Source organism: Nomascus leucogenys, chromosome 8 (assembly GCF_006542625.1).
Source record: "Nomascus leucogenys isolate Asia chromosome 8, Asia_NLE_v1, whole genome shotgun sequence".
Taxonomy (NCBI): domain Eukaryota; kingdom Metazoa; phylum Chordata; class Mammalia; order Primates; family Hylobatidae; genus Nomascus; species Nomascus leucogenys.
This window is the reverse complement of record NC_044388.1, coordinates 11845758-11862835: the sequence shown is the minus strand read 5'-3', so window position 1 is coordinate 11862835 and position 17078 is coordinate 11845758. Positions and strand designations below refer to the sequence as shown.

Here is a 17078-nt window from a genome sequence, read left to right as displayed (position 1 = left end):
AAACTTTGAAAGCAGAGTATTTCCCGGGGTGATTATGAAAATCATGCCAGAACTGAAAAGGCCTGTGTAAATGCGAGGTGTAATGGTGACTTATGAGCAGCCAGCCCTGTACGTGCCTGCAGGATAGTTGCTAGAACGTTCTACAAATGTGTGCACATACACATCACGTATGTGTAAAGGTGCACACCTGTCCCTAGACACATGACAAATGCACACACATATGCGTGTACGTCTGGCTGAGAGCAAAGGGGCAAATACAGGGCTTATACAGGACATCATCCTGCAGTCTTGTGCGTGCACAGTACACACGCGAGCACGACTGTCTGTGCCTGGAGACACCGTGTGGCACCGGAGGAGCTGCTCACCCGACCCATTTCTTCCGAGCTGGGTCGGTGCCACCTGGGAAGTAGGGTTTTGGGTGCTGCTCTGGAGCGCGGGAAAGTCCGGATCCGGGTCTGCTGGTCAGCGCTTCGGCGCCGCCGGGCTCCTTTATCTCTCATCTGCCGGCCGGTGAGCGGCTCCAGTTTCAGTGGGGACCGAGACCCCCGATCCTGCCGGTGAGGGGAGGGAGCGGAGAAGGAGACCGCTCCGGGCACAAGAGGCTGCAGGGCCCCACTCCCCAGGTCTGTTGTCCTTCCTTTATCTCCTCAGATCACACCCCCACTTAAAGAAGGGTCCCTGACTCATTCAGGTCAGGGAAGGCGGCCGCTGGGAGCCTCCTGCCCTCACAAGCCATGGTGAAGGGAGGCGAAGCCAGGGTTTGCCACGGCCTGGGAGAAAATGCGGCTGCAGGGTCTCTTTGGGCTGCAGCGCTGGCCCGGGGCCCCAAGACTGTTAAGGTGTATGTGGGAAGCGCGCAGTGTGGCTACCTAAGAGCCCTCCATCACCGCACCGGCAGGCCGCCGGGCTCGTCCCCCTCTCATCCTTCCAAGGGTTCTGAGCTGCGCAGCACTCGCATCACCCAGAAGTGTCTGTGGAGAAAACGACTTCAGGCGTAAGCCCAAGGCTGCCGCCTGCAAAAGCAATGCCGTGGAGACTGGGTTCCACCGCGACCCGCGTTTTTAAGTCACCGAAAGCGACAGGGCAGGGTCACAAACACTCTCCCGCCTTATCTGCAGACTTGTGCGGCTGACAGGAGAGCGTTGCGCAGAAAATTCGAGGCCGGGCGCTGGAGGAGTCTCCGCGGCCCGGAGAAGGCACAGAGGCGCCCCTGAGAGGCGCAGCTGGAACAGGCGATGCACGGGTTCGGATCTGGCCGGCCAACCGAGCCCAGCGGTCGCGAAAACCAGAGTCGCCACAGAGGATGAGCACGATTCCATTTCTGGGGATCGGGTCCGGTGGGGAGCCACAGTCCCTAACGCCTCCAGAGACTTTAAATAGGACAATATAATGCTGGTAGGAGCAAGGTGCAAGGAATTTAGTGGCAGAAGCCTTTGGGGGGGGGGTGAGGAAAGGCAGATCCGTGCCTCGTCTGAGCCTGGGGGTGGGGACAGCCCCTGGCCTTGTAGCCCCTGTTCCGGGGATCAGCTGGGCCCACCTAACCTCCCTATATGGGGTTGAAAGGGGCCAGTGGGACGGCCCCGCCGCCCCTCCCTCGGGATACCACAGGGCCCTGACCCGGCCTTTATCTCTGCACGGTCAGCAGTCGCGGGGGCTTCAGGAAGGAGGACAAAGGCCCGGTGTCACTGCCGGCGGGGGCTCGGTTTCCTGGCTCTCTGCTCACACCGCCTTTAGCGGTTGTTGGGGGAAGATTTTTAAAAATATGTGTCGAATTTCCTTTTTTTCTCTTCTAGAAACAAACAAAAAAGGCAAAAGGCAAATTCCCCTTCACTCCTCGTCCACAGAGAGTAAAGTTTCCTGGGATCCTGCCCTTTTTTTTTTCTTTGACTGCCTAGAAATACTTGTTCTCCCTTGTACATAGAGGAAAATGCGGGGAACGGTTTTTTAAAAGTCGGTTTCATACTATTATTATTACTAAGGACAACCGGGCAGGCTGAGGTCCCAACGTGGATGATCCGAGTCGGCCTCGCGCCGGGGATCTGCAGCCACTGCCCCGTGCGCTCAGCACGTCTGGGGGCGATCAGGGACCCTGCGCTTCCGCCCGCCGCCCCGCAGTCGACAGCACCCTGTGCCCAGACTGGCCGACTCATTCTCCCCCGAATTTTGTTTAGAGCTGGCAAGGGGGACTTAGCCCGCGCCCCAAGACCTGGGCTTGTAGCGCCGCCAACAGGCCAGGGGACGCGAGGCGCTCCAGGCCGGGGTCTTCCTGGCCGTGGGCCCCTCTCGATCCCCACCCGCTGGCGGCGCCTCGGTCGCCCGCAATTGACCCAACCCGCTTCCTGCGTTTGCCCCTCAGGTTTCCCGTTTCTCCACAAAGGCCTAGGGGAGCCTCGCCCACAGGCTGACCCTGCAACCTCTGGCCCGGTGGCTACCTTCTGCTTTTCTGAAAAAGAAAAGAAAAAAAAAAGGAAAAAAAAAGAAAAAATCAACCAGTCGAGGGAGGCGCGTGAGGACTGGAGGTGCCAGCCGGACAGCCTGTGAGTGGGGTTGTGGCTGGCCCCAAGCCCCTGGGTCGGTGCCGCTTCGCGGGTCAGCACGGCCTTTCTCAGAGTAAACCTCCTAAACGTGTGAAGACCGCTTTGGGGGAAGCGAGAGGGAGGTTGGAGGAGCCCCGGGCGGGGTCTCAGCGCCCACCGGCTGTGCCTTCAGAGCTTGGGTGTTCGCTGCGACGGCAACGGCGTGAGCCTCACTCCCACGGCCAAGGGGCTAGGGCAGGGTGGATGCAATCGCGTGCGCCTGGCCCCGGAAGGTGCTCGCAGGGGGTGCCTGTGGCCAGCTGGGTTAGGAAGTCAAATCCTAGAAAGTTATTACTAAAGGTTTTTTTTTTCCCTTCCTTTCTTCCTTCCTTCTTTGCTTCCCTCCTTCCTTTTATTTTTTTAATAGGGGAAGGGAAAAAGCATTATTGAACATCTACTATAAACTGGGCACTTAAAAATTAGAAAATTTAATTATTTTAATAATTCGGATACACACACGTATGCATTTCTATTTTATAGAGGAGAACACTGAAATTTGAATAGGTATTTTGCCCAAGGTTACATAGTTATTAAAGAGGACACCAGGCTCCATCCCAGTTCTTCCTGACTAAACAGCCCCTGTCTTTGCCCCATCCTGCACAGGCCACCTCCGCGAAGTGACAAGATCCCAGAACAAGCTTTTCACAGCTCAGCACCAAGCCTGTGCGGCAAACAGCCTGAGCAGCAGCAGTTTCTGTGGCACAGAAACAAACAAACAAAAAAGGCAAAAGGCACAGCTCAGACTCTGCTTCCTTCTTCTCCCAGGAGGCTCTCCCTTACTACTCCTGGGGGGCTCTCCCTTACTACGCAACTCCCTTTGAGCATCAGTGGCAGCTAGGCTCAGCTGCTGTCAAGTCTCCTTTAAAAATTTCGGAGGCCATTTGCCCCACAGATAGCTGGAAGACCTCTGGTTGGTCTCTTCTCTTCTTAGGACCTGAGATTCCTCAAATGCAATGTAATTTTGGGTTCCTAGACCCAAGACACTCTTTTTAAGACAGCTGGGAGCCCTCTGGTTGGTCTCTTCTCTTCTTAGGACCTGAGATTCCTCAAATGCAATGTAATTTTGGGTTCCTAGACCCAAGACACTCTTTTTACGACAGCTGGGAGCCCTCTCTCCAGAAAGAGGAAAGTTGCTAAGACTGCTTGGTTTTAAGAATCCTTAATTCCTGGTTGTCCCTAAGGCATGGGGCTCCTAGTCCCATCCGTTCCCCATCTATTTCTTTGGGTCCCACAGTCTACTCCAAGGAGTAGGGGCTGCCACATAGTTGTGGCAGGCCTGACGGGCAGGGCCCCAGGGTCACCACCAGGTTAGATCTGCAGAATGGGGACACTGCAGAGATGCTGAGCCTGATCAAGATGTTTCCGGGCCTTAGACCCCCACCCAGAAGCCAGGAGTCTGGTCCGGTGATCATGTCCATGAAGCCTGGCCCAGCCCTTCATAAAGGGAAGAGCTCAGTTGAGAGCAAACTGTCTTGGGCCAGACTCAGATTCCTGGCCCATATTCTGTTTGTCCGGCTGCATGAAGCCTGGGTCTGGCCCCAATTTCCACCCGCCGCCAGGGGGCTCCTTGCAGCCCCATCTCCAGCCTTGGCTTCCGGGAAACCCTGGCAAAGGCTGGATGCACCTAACCTCGGATGAAATGTCCAGGGCCTCTTGCTCATCTAAGCCTCAGATCTGGAGCAGCGAACTATTTACTGATGCAAGCTGGAAACAGGCTGTCAATACCCTCTGGGGTAGGATACAGGACCATCTCCAGAACTCCTTAGGTCCCCTTCCCACCATCCCTTGGTGCATGTACTTCAATGGCAAAGATTTCTCCAGGTCCCTCTTGAGAACAGGACACCTCTCCCTGCTTTCTCCAAACCAACCCACTTACTCTGACCGGGCAATTTTAGTGAGGTGGAGGTGACTCTAAGAATTTCTGTGTAAATGTGAGGAGGGTGTTCATACTGTCAGCAGTGTGTGAGGATGTTTACACCCACCACACACATAATCTTCATCCAAGAACAACTCATTACCCAGGACATTCAGAAATTGGCTGGATATTTGTATTAAACTCTATTTACATTGTATTTACACACTGGCCAATATATATACATACACTCACATGGCCCAGCCATCTAGGCCAGACTGTACATGCTAAGGCATAATTGCTATATAACTCTCTTAAATACTTTTGCCCTCAGGAATTGCTTAAAACAGCTTCTGTAATAGAAACTCAAAAGTGTGAAGAGGGAGAGAAGAGAAAGGAAATGAGAGATGAAGAAAGCCTGCCATTGAACTAAACTTTCGGCACTGGGGAAAATGACCAAACTTAAGAGCTTTGGAGAAATCCCAAGGGCTGGAGTTAGACAGATTTTTCCTGTGGGAATCCATGGGGAAGTGGGGTATAATTTGGCTCCCTTCTCTCACCTCCTTCAATCCCTGTGTAGACCCAGGAAACCCTCACTGATTGCTTCATTTTGTCTTCCTTACTTGGTAAGGCTGCTGCTCTCTTCCCAGCCTTGGGTGCCTTTTGCCTTTCAGTTCTCGGGGAGTAGACAGGCTGGTCTTTCATTGCTGGCCCTGGCCAACTTCTCTGTCTCACTGGAAGTGGGCTGCTACCTGCCCACCAGGGCTTGGCCCTGGAAGCTTCCCTCCCTTGCTTTCTCTGCTTGAGACGGCAGTTGAGGGAGTGCTGACAGCCAGCCTCAGAACAGGGAGCCTCTGCTTGATGAAGCAAAGGCTCTGTCCATATTATTTTATTTTTCAGCAAGCCAGGAATACACACCCACAAATGCACACATCACCAATGAGGTATGAATGCCACACACACTGTGGTCCCAGTAAGCACTTCCTAAGTGTTAGCCATATGATTATTACAATGCCAAAAATATATGCCCACTCTGCAGGCGAATGACAGACACACACACCTCCCACCCTGTCACCAATATACAACTGACACTGTACACACACATTTGCAGCAGATACAGACTACACAATTGCCGATGGGCTAAATTTTCACACTAGACAAAGCACAAACAGACACGCACACAGCAGGCTGCTTTCTGTTCTGCAACTCCCCTTAGCCAGATAGTGGAGCAGCCGGGCACCAAAGGCACCCAGACACCAGGCCTGACCAACCTCTAGGGCTTCCTGCTCCAGCTGAGCCTCCCTCTCCCTCCTGCTCCTGCCGGTTCCTGGTAAGCTCCAGTCCCAGTCTTGAGGTGATGCCCCCTGAGAATCCCCATGGCTTGGTCTCCTGCCTTGTAGCCTCTCGCAGGATGCCTGTCGGGGGCGGGGGGCATTCTGAGCAGAAGCCACTTGGGCCCAACTATACGTAACAGGGATATCACCCTGAGGTTCCTACCGCCTGACCACTGGAGGGCTGAAGTGAAAGGCCTGCAGGCTCATTCCCGTGGCACAAAACCGCTCCTGGCCCACCAGCCGGCCTGGACCTGCCGCCACATTGCTGGCCAGGCCCCGAGATAGACGCGGGGGTGGGGGGGGGCAGTGAGGGACACACGGCTGGGTGCGGGGTCTAGTCCCAGCTGAGCAGCAGCCCGCAAGAACCGGCGGATCTATCCTATCAGAAGTCGGAAGTCATCTATCCCATCAGAAGAGTGAAGGCCGACCACCCCCTAATCCGCCTGGGAGAGCCAGACTGCAACCAGGTCAAACGCCTGTGTGCCTGCGCGGAAGCACAGATCTTAATTCGTTATTTGGGGATCTCAGTAGAGGAAGACAGAGAAAGAAAAAAGACTAAATTTCTTCAGCCACGAAGTATGTTCAATCCTTACTGAAACCTCCAAATCTCCTACCCATATCTCGAGGTAAATGAATTCTGACTATTAAAAATAATAAAGCAGTCACTTCTCACATTTGTACAGAGGTTAGCAGCTTGCAGCGCATTTCCACAACCAGAATTTTATCTATTAATATTTGGAACAAACTCTTGGCTGTTATAGTTGACTCAAAATCGAAAAGTTTGAGAACAATAATAAAAACTCAGCCAGCCCATACACCTATACAACTGTGTATGAGGTAGAATACAAACTTGAATGGGTACAAAAATAAACCAAGTCCTGCCTACAGTCGCGCCTTGTGAACGAACCACGGCAGAAAAAGTCTTTCTGCTGACGTTAAACAGCCGCAACGGGCCAGTGATGACACAGAAAACAAACAATCCCCAGGAAAACAAAGCAGCAGCGACAGCCACAAACGCCTGCCACGCCGGTTGCTCTCAATCTTTGTTTAACTCATTCTGAAAAAGATAACATTTTGCTGAAAATCTTCCTTTTTTAACTAGCTGCTGAACTAACTTAGGCGCGACGGAAATAAAGAAGTCCGTGTTAAAAGAAGGAACAAAAAATTTATTCGGGAATCGACAAGGCAAAAAACAAAAACAAAACAAAAAAACACAACAAAAGTGCTCTAGTTCTCTCTAGAAAATTTGGTCCCCCAAACAACAAGCTACAGTACAACCAGGTCTATGGTTTTCGGGCCCGGCCAGCTCCGGGCCACAAGACCGCCTAGGTCGGCCGCTGCCGGGTTTCACATTTCTCCTTCCCAAGGTGGGAGAAGTAGGACGTTTGAAAAAACAAAAAGCAGGGAGTACGAGCCGTCCCAGCAGCGTGGGCCAGGCAGGCAGTGATCTCCCTGCCTCCAGGACTTGCATCGGAAGATCCGGGGACATTTGTTTTTGATTTTTTTCTTCAGATAGCGAGAGGGTGAAACTTCCCCAATTGGTAGACGAAACCATCTTTTATTGGATATATTCTCCTAACTCTGAACACAGTTTTTTGAAGGCCCAACAGGAACTCTAACGCAAATCTTCCAGAAGAGAAGATAAGGAATACTAAAGCTTTTGATTTTCATGTTTGGATTTAGCAAACTCCAAGGCCACAATACTTCCCCGGTGAATGTTTTTTTCCTTATTTTTTTTTTAAATACTCTCTTAAAAAGCTCCACCGATCTTTTAAACAAAACATTAGCCAGCCGCCGGGGCCCGGAGGTGCCCGAAGCGACGGGACTGATAGCGGAGGAAACGCAGCCTCCCTCCGCGCCGGCCCGCGGTGTAAACCGAGCACAGGCCGCGGAGCCAGGCTGTCCGGGCTCCCGCTGGGTCCCAACCCCACGCCCCGCTTAGTGGGCCCCGCGGCAAGCGGCTTCTGAACAGCTTCAAGAGGGTTCGCGGAGCAAACACACGTATTGGTCCGTCCCTTTCTCGGGCAGCGCGGTCCCGCCATCAGTCCTGTCCGGCGCGTCTAGCCATGGACTGCACGGCAGTCGGGCGGGGAACGCCAAGCGCGAGCGCACCGACCTGTGAGAGAAGGCCAAGAGGTCTGCGCTGCCGACGCCCGGTCGCACCTCGGCCCCGGGCCCTTTCCGCGGTGAATTTGGGCAGCAGACGCTGGGGCTCCGGAAAGAGACGAGCCCAGTAGAAAGCGCGCAGAGAGGCGGCTTCAGGCCAGGGGAGTGCAAGGGCATAGAGATCAGGGAGGTGAGCACAGGAGGACAAGCTGAGGGGACAAAGAGGAGCGACAGGAGCTGAGGAGAGCGAAAAAGCAGAGGGACCCTGGGCGCTGGCTCCAGAGGCGGGCCCAGAGGGTGTGAGGTCCGGCTGGCGGCGGCGGCGTCGGCTGCGACCGGGGCCGGCGTCGCGCGTCCCTGCATCCTCGCATCCGTCTGCACCGGCATGCGGTGGGCTCTCAGAGATCGAGGCGCGAATGCAGCGCGCCGGTCTTGCTGTCGTGGTCCCAGTAAGAGCAATGCATCATGGCGAGCTCGGGCTGCCGGGCGCAAGCGAACTGCAGGCCCGGCGCACTGGTAGGCGCGGGCGCCGGGGGCGCGGCGGTGGCTGGGCTGGCAGGGCTGAGCTGGCCCGGGGGCGGCGCGGCGGCCCCGTGGTGCGGTGGAGCAGGCGGCGGTGCGGCGGCCGCGTGCAGATGGTGTGCGTGCGGATGCGGGTGGGGGTGCGGCGGAGGCGGGGGTGCGGCCGGCGGGCCTCCCAGGCCGTTGTACGAGTTCACTACGCCGGGGGGCAGCGCCATGCTCTGCACGCGTGTGTACGGCCCGTACGAGGCGGCCGGGCCCGCCAGCCCCTTGACCACAGCGGCCGCGCCAGGGCTACCGGGGCCCGCGGCCGCAGCCGCCGCTGCTGCAGCCGCTGCGGCCGCCGCCATCTGGCAGGAGGCATAGGGCATGGGTGAGGGAGGCTGCGGTAGCGGCCACGAGTTGTTGAGGAAGCCAGACTGCAGGTACTTGGGGGGCGCCAGGTAGCCGTAGCCGTCGGCCCCGGCGCCCGCTACGCCGCACCCGCCTGCGGCGCCTCCGGCCCCGAAGAGCCCCTTGCCGGGCTGGAAGTGCGCGGGTGGCGGCCGGAAGGGCCGCTTCATGCGGCGGCGGCGCCGGTAGTTGCCCTTCTCGAACATGTCTTCGCAGGCCGGGTCCAGCGTCCAGTAGTTGCCCTTGCGCTCGCCGCCGCCCTCGCGCGGCACCTTGATGAAGCACTCGTTGAGGCTGAGGTTGTGGCGGATGCTATTTTGCCAGCCCTTCTTGTTCTTCTCGTAGAACGGGAACTTGGCGATGATGTACTGGTAGATGCCGGACAGCGTGAGCCTCTTCTCCGCGCTCTCGCGGATCGCCATGGCTATGAGCGCCACGTACGAGTACGGGGGCTTCTGCGCCGGGTCCGGCTTCTCCGGGGCTGTCCCACCGCCACCCCCACCGCCCTTGCCTGGGCTCGGCGGCGGCGCTTCTGGCTCCTTGACTGTGCGACCGGTCTCTGGGGCCAGCAGGGCCCCCGCCGCGTCCTCGGGCTCGGGGTAGCTGGCCATCATGACAAAGCCGGCGCGCCGCGGCCGGGCCGCCTCTGCTCTCCGCTGCAGGCGCTGGCGCGGCAAAGAGTTGGGGCGCACAAGTCCGCTTACGGCCGAGTCTCAAACTTCTGGAGACTGCGGATGCCGCCCGCGCTTGCTTGCTGGAGGCCTCTCGCTGCTCTCCACTCTCCTTTCCCTTCCCCTAGGGAGCGGCCGGCGGGAGTGGAACTCAGCCTCTGGCCATGGGGAGTCCGCCCAACAGAGAGGGGCTCCGGCCTCGCCGCCCCTCCCCGCTCAGGCCAGTCCCCGCCTTGGTGGGTTTTCTTTTCTGCGCTCTTCCCCTCCCCCCGCCCCCGGTTTCCCGAAGCACGACCCGCGTCTCTGGCGGAGCTGCCTCCTGGAGTCCCTAGTGCGCCAGGAGCCTCGCTCTGTTCTGATTCGTATGGGCTCCACCAAGTTCCGCTTGCGTCAGGCGCCTTCGCCCCTATAGCGGGGCGGCCAGCCGCGCACGGGCGAGTTCATCTCCAAGTCACTTTTTGTAAACGCCCCGCACAGCCTGGACCGGCCTGCCCCCGCCCAGCGAGCCTCGGGGGCCCAGCCGACAGCCAGGCTCACGCGCTCTTGAAATCTGCCGGTACTCGCTCTGCGGGCTGGGCCGGGAGATGACGAGGACCCCGGTGGGGTCTGCCCGCACCCGGCCAAAGCCCAGGAAGCTCGGGCCCCAGCGAGGAAAGGCGCTCCAAGCCTCCTCGCGGCTTTCAGGTGAAAGAAAACGACTCCTTTGCTCTGCCGTTTGCTGCCGTCTGGAGGCTGAACTTCTAGCTCGGGGCTGGGGAGGGGCGAGACTGCGAGGGGGCCGGACGGGGTAGGGTGGGGAGAGCTGCTCTGAGGCTTTGGGAAAGTCAGCCCAAAAACGCGTGTGACTGTACGAAGAAGCCTCGGCCTGGCCTGTCCCTCGCGCTCTCAGAGTGACTGGGCTGGAATGGGGCTGGGGAGAGGATCTCTGGAAATAGTCGTCCAGGGGCGCCGCCTGAATCACCTCTGCCTCTCCCTGCGTTGCCAGTGGATCTAGGAACCAGGCTCCTCGGAATCCGTGTACTAATCCTACGGGGTTGGAGTGAAGGTTGGATGTGTGCTTTAACAGCACCAAGTAGATGCCCCTCAGCTATTGCACTAACACAGGCGGGGCTGTTGCCCGGGACTTTGCGGGACTGTGTATGTGTGTGCACAGGGGTCACATACGGAAGTCATGGAGAGGAGCTGTCCTTGAGATGGGTGAGATACCAGGTGCATGTGTGCTGCTCGGAAACACAGGTATGCACATGTACAAGGTGTGAGATTTGTATTTACGAGGTAAAACACACTTATACTGATAGTTATTTAATATGTTCATCAAGTATTAGAGTAAATTTAGCTGGTGGATATTGCATCTTCTCTTTTTCTCCTTTCTTACTTCTTTCCTTCCCCCCTTTCTTCGTTTCACAATTCTTCGATGCCTCTTTCCCTCCCAGTGTATGTATTTTGCCACAGACTGGGAAGAAAAACATCAGGCTGAGGGAGGGACTTGTTCAAATCTCTCTCCTGATGAAACATTTGTTCTCATCTTTTTCCAAAGAATCGGGAGTTAGTTGTCACCTACCTTAAGCAGAATTCTGATGGGAATCCAATTATATCAGCATGTACAGAGATTGTTTCAGGGAAAATCAGGTGTGCCTTTTAACAGTGTGCTCCTTAACAGTGCCTTTTAACTTGGCCTTACCAAAAAGTCTGCAGTCATAAAGTATGAGAGAGATGGCCAGTGTTTTGAATCCTCAAGCCCCAAACTCCTTGATGCTGAGGAGGGAGGCAGAGCTGCCTTATGGAGGAAGGTGGACTGAATGGATGTCATGTAGCTGTGCGTTAGTGATTGGCATGTCTGGAGTGGCTGACTCGATGCCTGTCACTGCCTCTTCCTCCCAGGCTGTTTAGATTCTGGGGGTTCTCCTGAAGCCCAAGGAGCTTTCAGTGGCCTGTGGTTCCAGCATGCACAGGCCATCTACAAGTGTTGTCTGCTGCTCACTCAGGCCTCTGATCTGCATTCTGAGATGAAAGGGAGGGAGGACAAGGGTGGTAGGGCTCTTTGGAATTCAGCATCTTGAAGATGACACCAGAGAGGTCAGCAGGGCAGCCCTTGCCTGGTCACAAGGATGAGAGGGAGCAAGGCTATCCCCAAAGTAGCTTGGTTTTTTTTTTTACAGGCGGTCTCCCACTGCACCCAACAGACATGGGGGAAGCAGCACTTCTGCAGAATCCCTGCTGCTGCTTTCTGAGCAGGAGTGCAGATGTTTTTCTTCTTCCTTACCCCCATCCTTGCCCAGGCTTTGGGTGGGAGTGGTGAGTCAGGTTTGGGGCTGCTGCAGATTGGCCTCAGTGCCTGTCCTCCCCCAGCCAGGGCCTGGGCAGGGGGAAAAACTGCTGGGTCTGGCCCCATCCTGGTGGGGGCTCCTCTGTCCTTTTCTCTCCCCCCCTTTTTTTTTCCTGACCACCCAGGCTGGCTTTCTGCCTCTCTCTGTCTTTCTTTCTTCTTCTCACAGGCATTTCCGCTGCTCAGCCCTGCAGCAGCCAGGTGTAACAGCATTGTTGTGTGTGTCATCACTTCCCTGAATTCCACACTCGGCTCCCTTTTCAGCCTTTAAGGAGCCTCTGTGTGTGTGTGTGTGTGCGTGTGTGTGTGTGTGTGTGTGTGTGTAGGGGTTGGGGGCAAATGAAGGAGTTCCTCTGAGGGATTTTCAGAGTAGAAAGGAGTTCTGCTCTGAAAATATTGATTTCTGACTGTCCCGTAGAGGAACAGAATCCCCAGCCCTGGTGAAGAAGAGGATGCCTGATGCGTGCACCCTGGGAAGGGCTGGAATCGGTCTCCCCAAGATGTGCCTTCACATGGCTGTCCGGCATTCGAAGGCTCAGAAAACAGGCAAGAAAATGCGGGCGGGAAGCCTGGCAGAATGATTACTTTCAGGTCCCCTCCAGGCTTCTGCGGAAAAGCCAGGGGCTTCGGGCTGGAGGTAGAGGAGCCTAGGGAGAGAGTAGAATCCTCTCCTTGCCGGCTCAGTCAGAGGTGGGTAAACCGGGCGCTCCAGGAAACGGTGCGGGGCGCCTTGATTTACTTCTCAACCTTCGGAGGCAGGCTGGTTGCTGGCGAGGTCGGGATCTTCTCTGAACAGGGCGTACTGTGCCTAGGTTTTGTGGACGCCAGGGCCGGTTCCTTTTCTCCGCGCGGCATTGGGGCGACGCAGGGCCCTGGCTTAGTGACCTTGGGGCGGCGCTCACCTCCAAAGGCCAGGGTGGTGGGCTGGGCAGAGCTCACTGCCTGTTTGCCCCAGTTTTCCAGGGTCCCGCAGCTGCAATTCAGCAGCCACCGGCGCCTCCTGACCGTGGTCCCACCGGAGCGCCGCCTGCGGATACGGTTCCAGTGAACCGCCGATTGAGCGCAGTCTCAGCTCCCGCGCCTCCTCACAGCCTGGCCCCGCGCCTCGGAGGTCCTGACAGCCGGCGCGAGCAATCTACACGGCTCTGATGGAGACGCTTTTCTCCCCAGGGCCGGGAATCCTGCAACAGCGGCAGAAGCGGCCCTCGCCTCGGGCTCCGGGCGGCCCAGCTCTACTAGGGGAGCGTCGCGGCTGCTCTGAGGCAGGCAGCGCTTCGCTAGAACCGCTCAGCTCGTCCGGCGCCGCCGCCGGCTGCCTGAACCAGGTTCCGCTGTCCCCTTTCCTAGCGGGACCCCGAAACACCCGCGGGCTTCCCACTCCTGAGCGGGAGAGAATAGAGCTTGCTGCATCCCTCTGCTTGGAGGGATGGCCTCTGCGGTGCTTGGCTAGCAAAGGGAAGCTTCACTGTGCCTATTAGTACATCCCCATACACCCCACGCCTCAACAACTGTCAGCACTCACTCCCTCCCGGCCCCTTACAGGGCCCTATGCACCCACACCTCAGGGACTCCGTGTCCCTCCACTCAGGTCACGTTACTCCATCCACTTCTCTCTCCCTCTGTCAACTCCAAATCCCCTCAAGTTCTCCCTCCCCTCCTACTTCTCTCACACTCACCAGCTACACATACTAATTCAGATTCTGCACATGTTGGTGGAAAACATGTCAAGCCAATGTGCAGACCCTAAGCCTTTTCACACGCTGCTCACTTTCGCATCTCACGGCACAGAAGGACCGCTGGGCTCCATGTTTACAAGCCTGACTCCGAGAAGCCTGTTGATTCTCTGATGTCCTTGACCTGTGATTGGGGTGACTGGGCTGGCACCTGGGTGTTTTCATGGTGGGATTGCTACACAGACCACAGAGAAGCTCAGGTACTGAGCACGTTCCAGATACACTTTACCATGCACAAGCCACTCACACAGGCTTCATCTCTGTCTCGAAACTCTGCTGAGCTTGCTGCTCAGACCAGCAAGCTGCAGCAGCAGACACCCACATAGCACCAGGTCTGAAGCCAGTGGGTATTAGTCTGCCTGGTTGGGATTAGCAAAGTCAGTTACCCACATATGTGCTTGGGAGAGAATAGGGGAGTGGAGAGAGAGAGAGATAGATATTGAGAAAGAGGAAAGAGAAGCGACCTCCGACTCTAGGAAGAACTCACACATGAGAGCTGTTTCCTGTTGTTAAGTGTCTCATTGAGCTCCCCTCTTTTTCTCCCAGGAAGGGCTGAGAGGCAGTAGACCAGAGCTCTGGGCTCCTCTTTACCTTGCTGATGTTGGGGTATGAGTCCACTAATACCATTTTGTCCCAAGGACTATGTGCCCCACCGTCAATCAGGCAGAATGCAGGGCAGTTGTTGGCCTTTTTCATGGTGGAGGCCAACTGGGAAAAAGGCAGAAGGGTCTGGGTCCTGGGCCAAGTGAGGCCCTCCTTCCTCCAAAGACCCCTGGGATGCTCTCAGAGGCGGATTCTAGGGTGGTGGGAGCTGCTGACATGTTTCCTCTGATATCCCTCATGACATCTATGGCCCAAAGCCATTTTGTTCATCTCTGAACAGTGAGTGCCTTGCCAGTAGGCCTCAGGCTTTCTGGGGAACATGATGTGTTCTTAAAAGTTGCCTTGTTGCCTTTCTCCACACCCAGACTGTAAGCACTGATGGGCAGAGACTCTGCCCTCCACTTCTCACTCAGTGCTCCCCACCAGGATGGGCTTAATGCCTTTTAATAGAATTAGAACATGGTTCCGCTGGACAGAATTGGGAAATGCCACTTTCCTTATAATGAAGTTAGAATTTCCAAGAAAGGGACTGTAGCTGAGGAAAAGCGGTTTGATTATTGAGAGCCAGCTCAGGATCTGAGAGTTCTCTGCCATTTGGGGTTACTTGCTCATTATAGCTGCATGGCCATGGTGCTGAACCTTAGGTAAGGACAAGGACACTTCCCTAGTTCCCAATCATGGTGAGGACCTGTCTGAAACATTCAAACTAGACTTTACTGGAAACAGAGAGGTCTCTGCATTCAGGGCAGCTGGCTTGCAAGGTAACGCTAACCCATGAGGCGATGCCAGAGAGAGCCCTTCCCCCTTGGTCCTGATTCCTGGCTCAATTTTCTCCCACAAAGCGGGCACTGCCTAAAGACGATAGGCAACTGCCATGCAGGAAGGCAGTTTTAGATGCCTAGCTGGCACAAAGTCCAGAGGAAGGGAGAGAGAAGGGCTGAGTTTTGTATTACTGTTCTACCTTTGGAGATTTTCCTCATGCCAAGATAGGGTGTGTGTGTGTGTGTGTGTGTGTGTGTGTGTATGTGTATGCACTATAACTTTATGAAACACTTTTTTTTTTTTTGAGACAGGGTCTCACTCTGTTGCCCAAGCTGGAGTGCAGTGGTGCAATCTTGGCTTACTGCAATCTCCACCTCCCAGGCTCAAGTGATCCTCCCACCTCAGCCTCAGCCTCCCAAGTAGCTGGGACTATGGGTATGAGTCAACACACTCAGCTAATTTTTTTTTTTTTTTTTTTTTTGTATTTTTGGTAGAGACAGGGTTTTGCCATGTGGGCCCAACTGGTCTTGAATTCCTGAGCTCAGGGTGATTTGCCTGCTTCAACTTCTCAAAGTGTTGGGATTACAGGTGTGAGCCACCATGCCCAGTCAGTTTTTTATTTTTTATTTCAACAGTTTTGGGGGAACAGGTGGTTTTTGGTTACATGGATAAGTTCTTTAATGGTAATTTCTGAGATTTTGGTGCACTTGTCATCTGAGCATTGTATACGGTACCCAGTGTGTGATCTTTTATCCCTCATCCCCCTCCTACGCTTCCCCCCGCCGAGTCCCCATTATATAATTCTTTTTTTTTCTTTTTTTTTGAGACGGAGTCTCGCTCTGTCGCCCAGGCTGGAGTGCAGTGGCGCAATCTCGGCTCACTGCAAGCTCCGCCTCCAGGGTTCACGCCATTCTCCTGCTTCAGCCTCTCCGAGTAGCTGGGACTACAGGCGCCCGCCACCACGCCCGGCTAATTTTTTGTATTTTTAGTAGAGACGGAGTTTCACCGTGGTCTCGATCTCCTGACCTCGTGATCCGCCCGCCTTGGCCTCCCAAAGTGCTGGGATTACAAGCGTGAGCCACCGCGCCCGGCCTTTTTTTTTTTTTTTTTTTTGAGACGGAGTCTCGCTCTGTTGCCCAGGCTGGAGTACAGTGGCATGAACTTGGCTCACTGCAGCATCCTGAGTTCAAGTGATTCTCCTGCCTCAACCTCCTGTGTAGCTGAGACTACAGGCATGCACCACCATGCCCAGCTAATTTTTGTATTTTTTTGTAGAGATGGGGTTTCACCGTGTTGGCCAGGCTAGACTTGAACTCCTAACCTCAAGTGATCTGCTCATTTTGGCCTCCCAAAGTGTTGGGATTACAGGCGTGAGCCACTGCACCTGGTCCATTATGTCATTCTTTTTTTTTTTTTTTTTTTTAGACGGAATCTCTCTCTGTCGCCCAGGGTGGAGTGCAGTGGCGCAATCTCGGCTCACTGCAAGCTCCGCCTCCCGGGTTCACGCCATTCTCCTGCCTCAGCCTCTCCGAGTAGCTGGGACCACAGGCGCCCGCCACCACGCCCGGCTAATTTTTTTGTATTTTTAGTAGAGACAGGGTTTCACCGTGGTCTCAATCTCCTGACCTCGTGATCCGCCTGCCTCGGCCTCCCAAAGTGCTGGGATTACAAGCGCGAGCCACCGTGCCTGGCTTCATTATGTCATTCTTATGCCTTTGCGTCTTCATAGCTTAGCTCCCACTTATAAGTGAAAACACAGGATATTTGGTTTTCCATACTTGAGTTACTTCACTTAGTATAATGGTCTCCAGCTCCATCCAGGTTGCTGTGAATGCCATTGTTTTGTTCCTTTTTATGGCTGAGTAGTATTCCATGGTGTATCTATATCACATTTTCTTTATCCACTCATTGGTTGATGGGCATTTAGCCTTTTTCCATATTTTTGTATGCAGTATAACTTACAGATGGTAAGCAATATACAGCTTGATGTATTCTGACATATAATGCAGTATGTAACCATCACCTGGATCAAGATATGGAGCATTTCTGGCACCTCATAAGATTCCTTCATATCTTTTTCCAATCAATACTGCCTCAAAAGGGAAACCATATTTGGATTTCTATCACCATAAATAACCTTTGCCTGCCTTGAGCCTCATATAAATGGAGCATATAGCACGTATGCCTTTATGTCTAGTTT

The 17078-nt window shown here is 55.0% G+C and overlaps 3 protein-coding genes across 3 annotated transcripts; 2 read left to right on the top strand and 1 right to left on the bottom strand.

Moving 5' to 3' along the window:
* Positions 1-6913: 6913 nt before the first annotated feature.
* Positions 6914-9808, bottom strand: FOXL2 (forkhead box L2). The gene has a single exon (XM_030816438.1). The coding sequence runs from the start codon at positions 9395-9397 to the stop codon at positions 8267-8269; it is 1131 nt and encodes a 376-aa protein (XP_030672298.1). The 5' UTR covers positions 9398-9808; the 3' UTR covers positions 6914-8266.
* A 99-nt stretch (positions 9809-9907) lies between these two features.
* On the top strand, positions 9908-13258 carry FOXL2NB (FOXL2 neighbor). The gene is made up of 3 exons (XM_030816436.1): positions 9908-10138; positions 12207-12326; positions 12951-13258. The coding sequence occupies exons 1-3, from the start codon at positions 10039-10041 to the stop codon at positions 13256-13258; spliced, it is 528 nt and encodes a 175-aa protein (XP_030672296.1). The 5' UTR covers positions 9908-10038.
* On the top strand, positions 10288-12851 carry LOC115836249. Its single transcript, XM_030816437.1, has 2 exons — positions 10288-10690; positions 12199-12851. Exon 2 carries the CDS (start codon positions 12358-12360, stop codon positions 12826-12828), a length of 471 nt encoding a protein of 156 aa, XP_030672297.1. The 5' UTR covers positions 10288-10690; positions 12199-12357; the 3' UTR covers positions 12829-12851.
* Positions 13259-17078: the final 3820 nt, after the last annotated feature.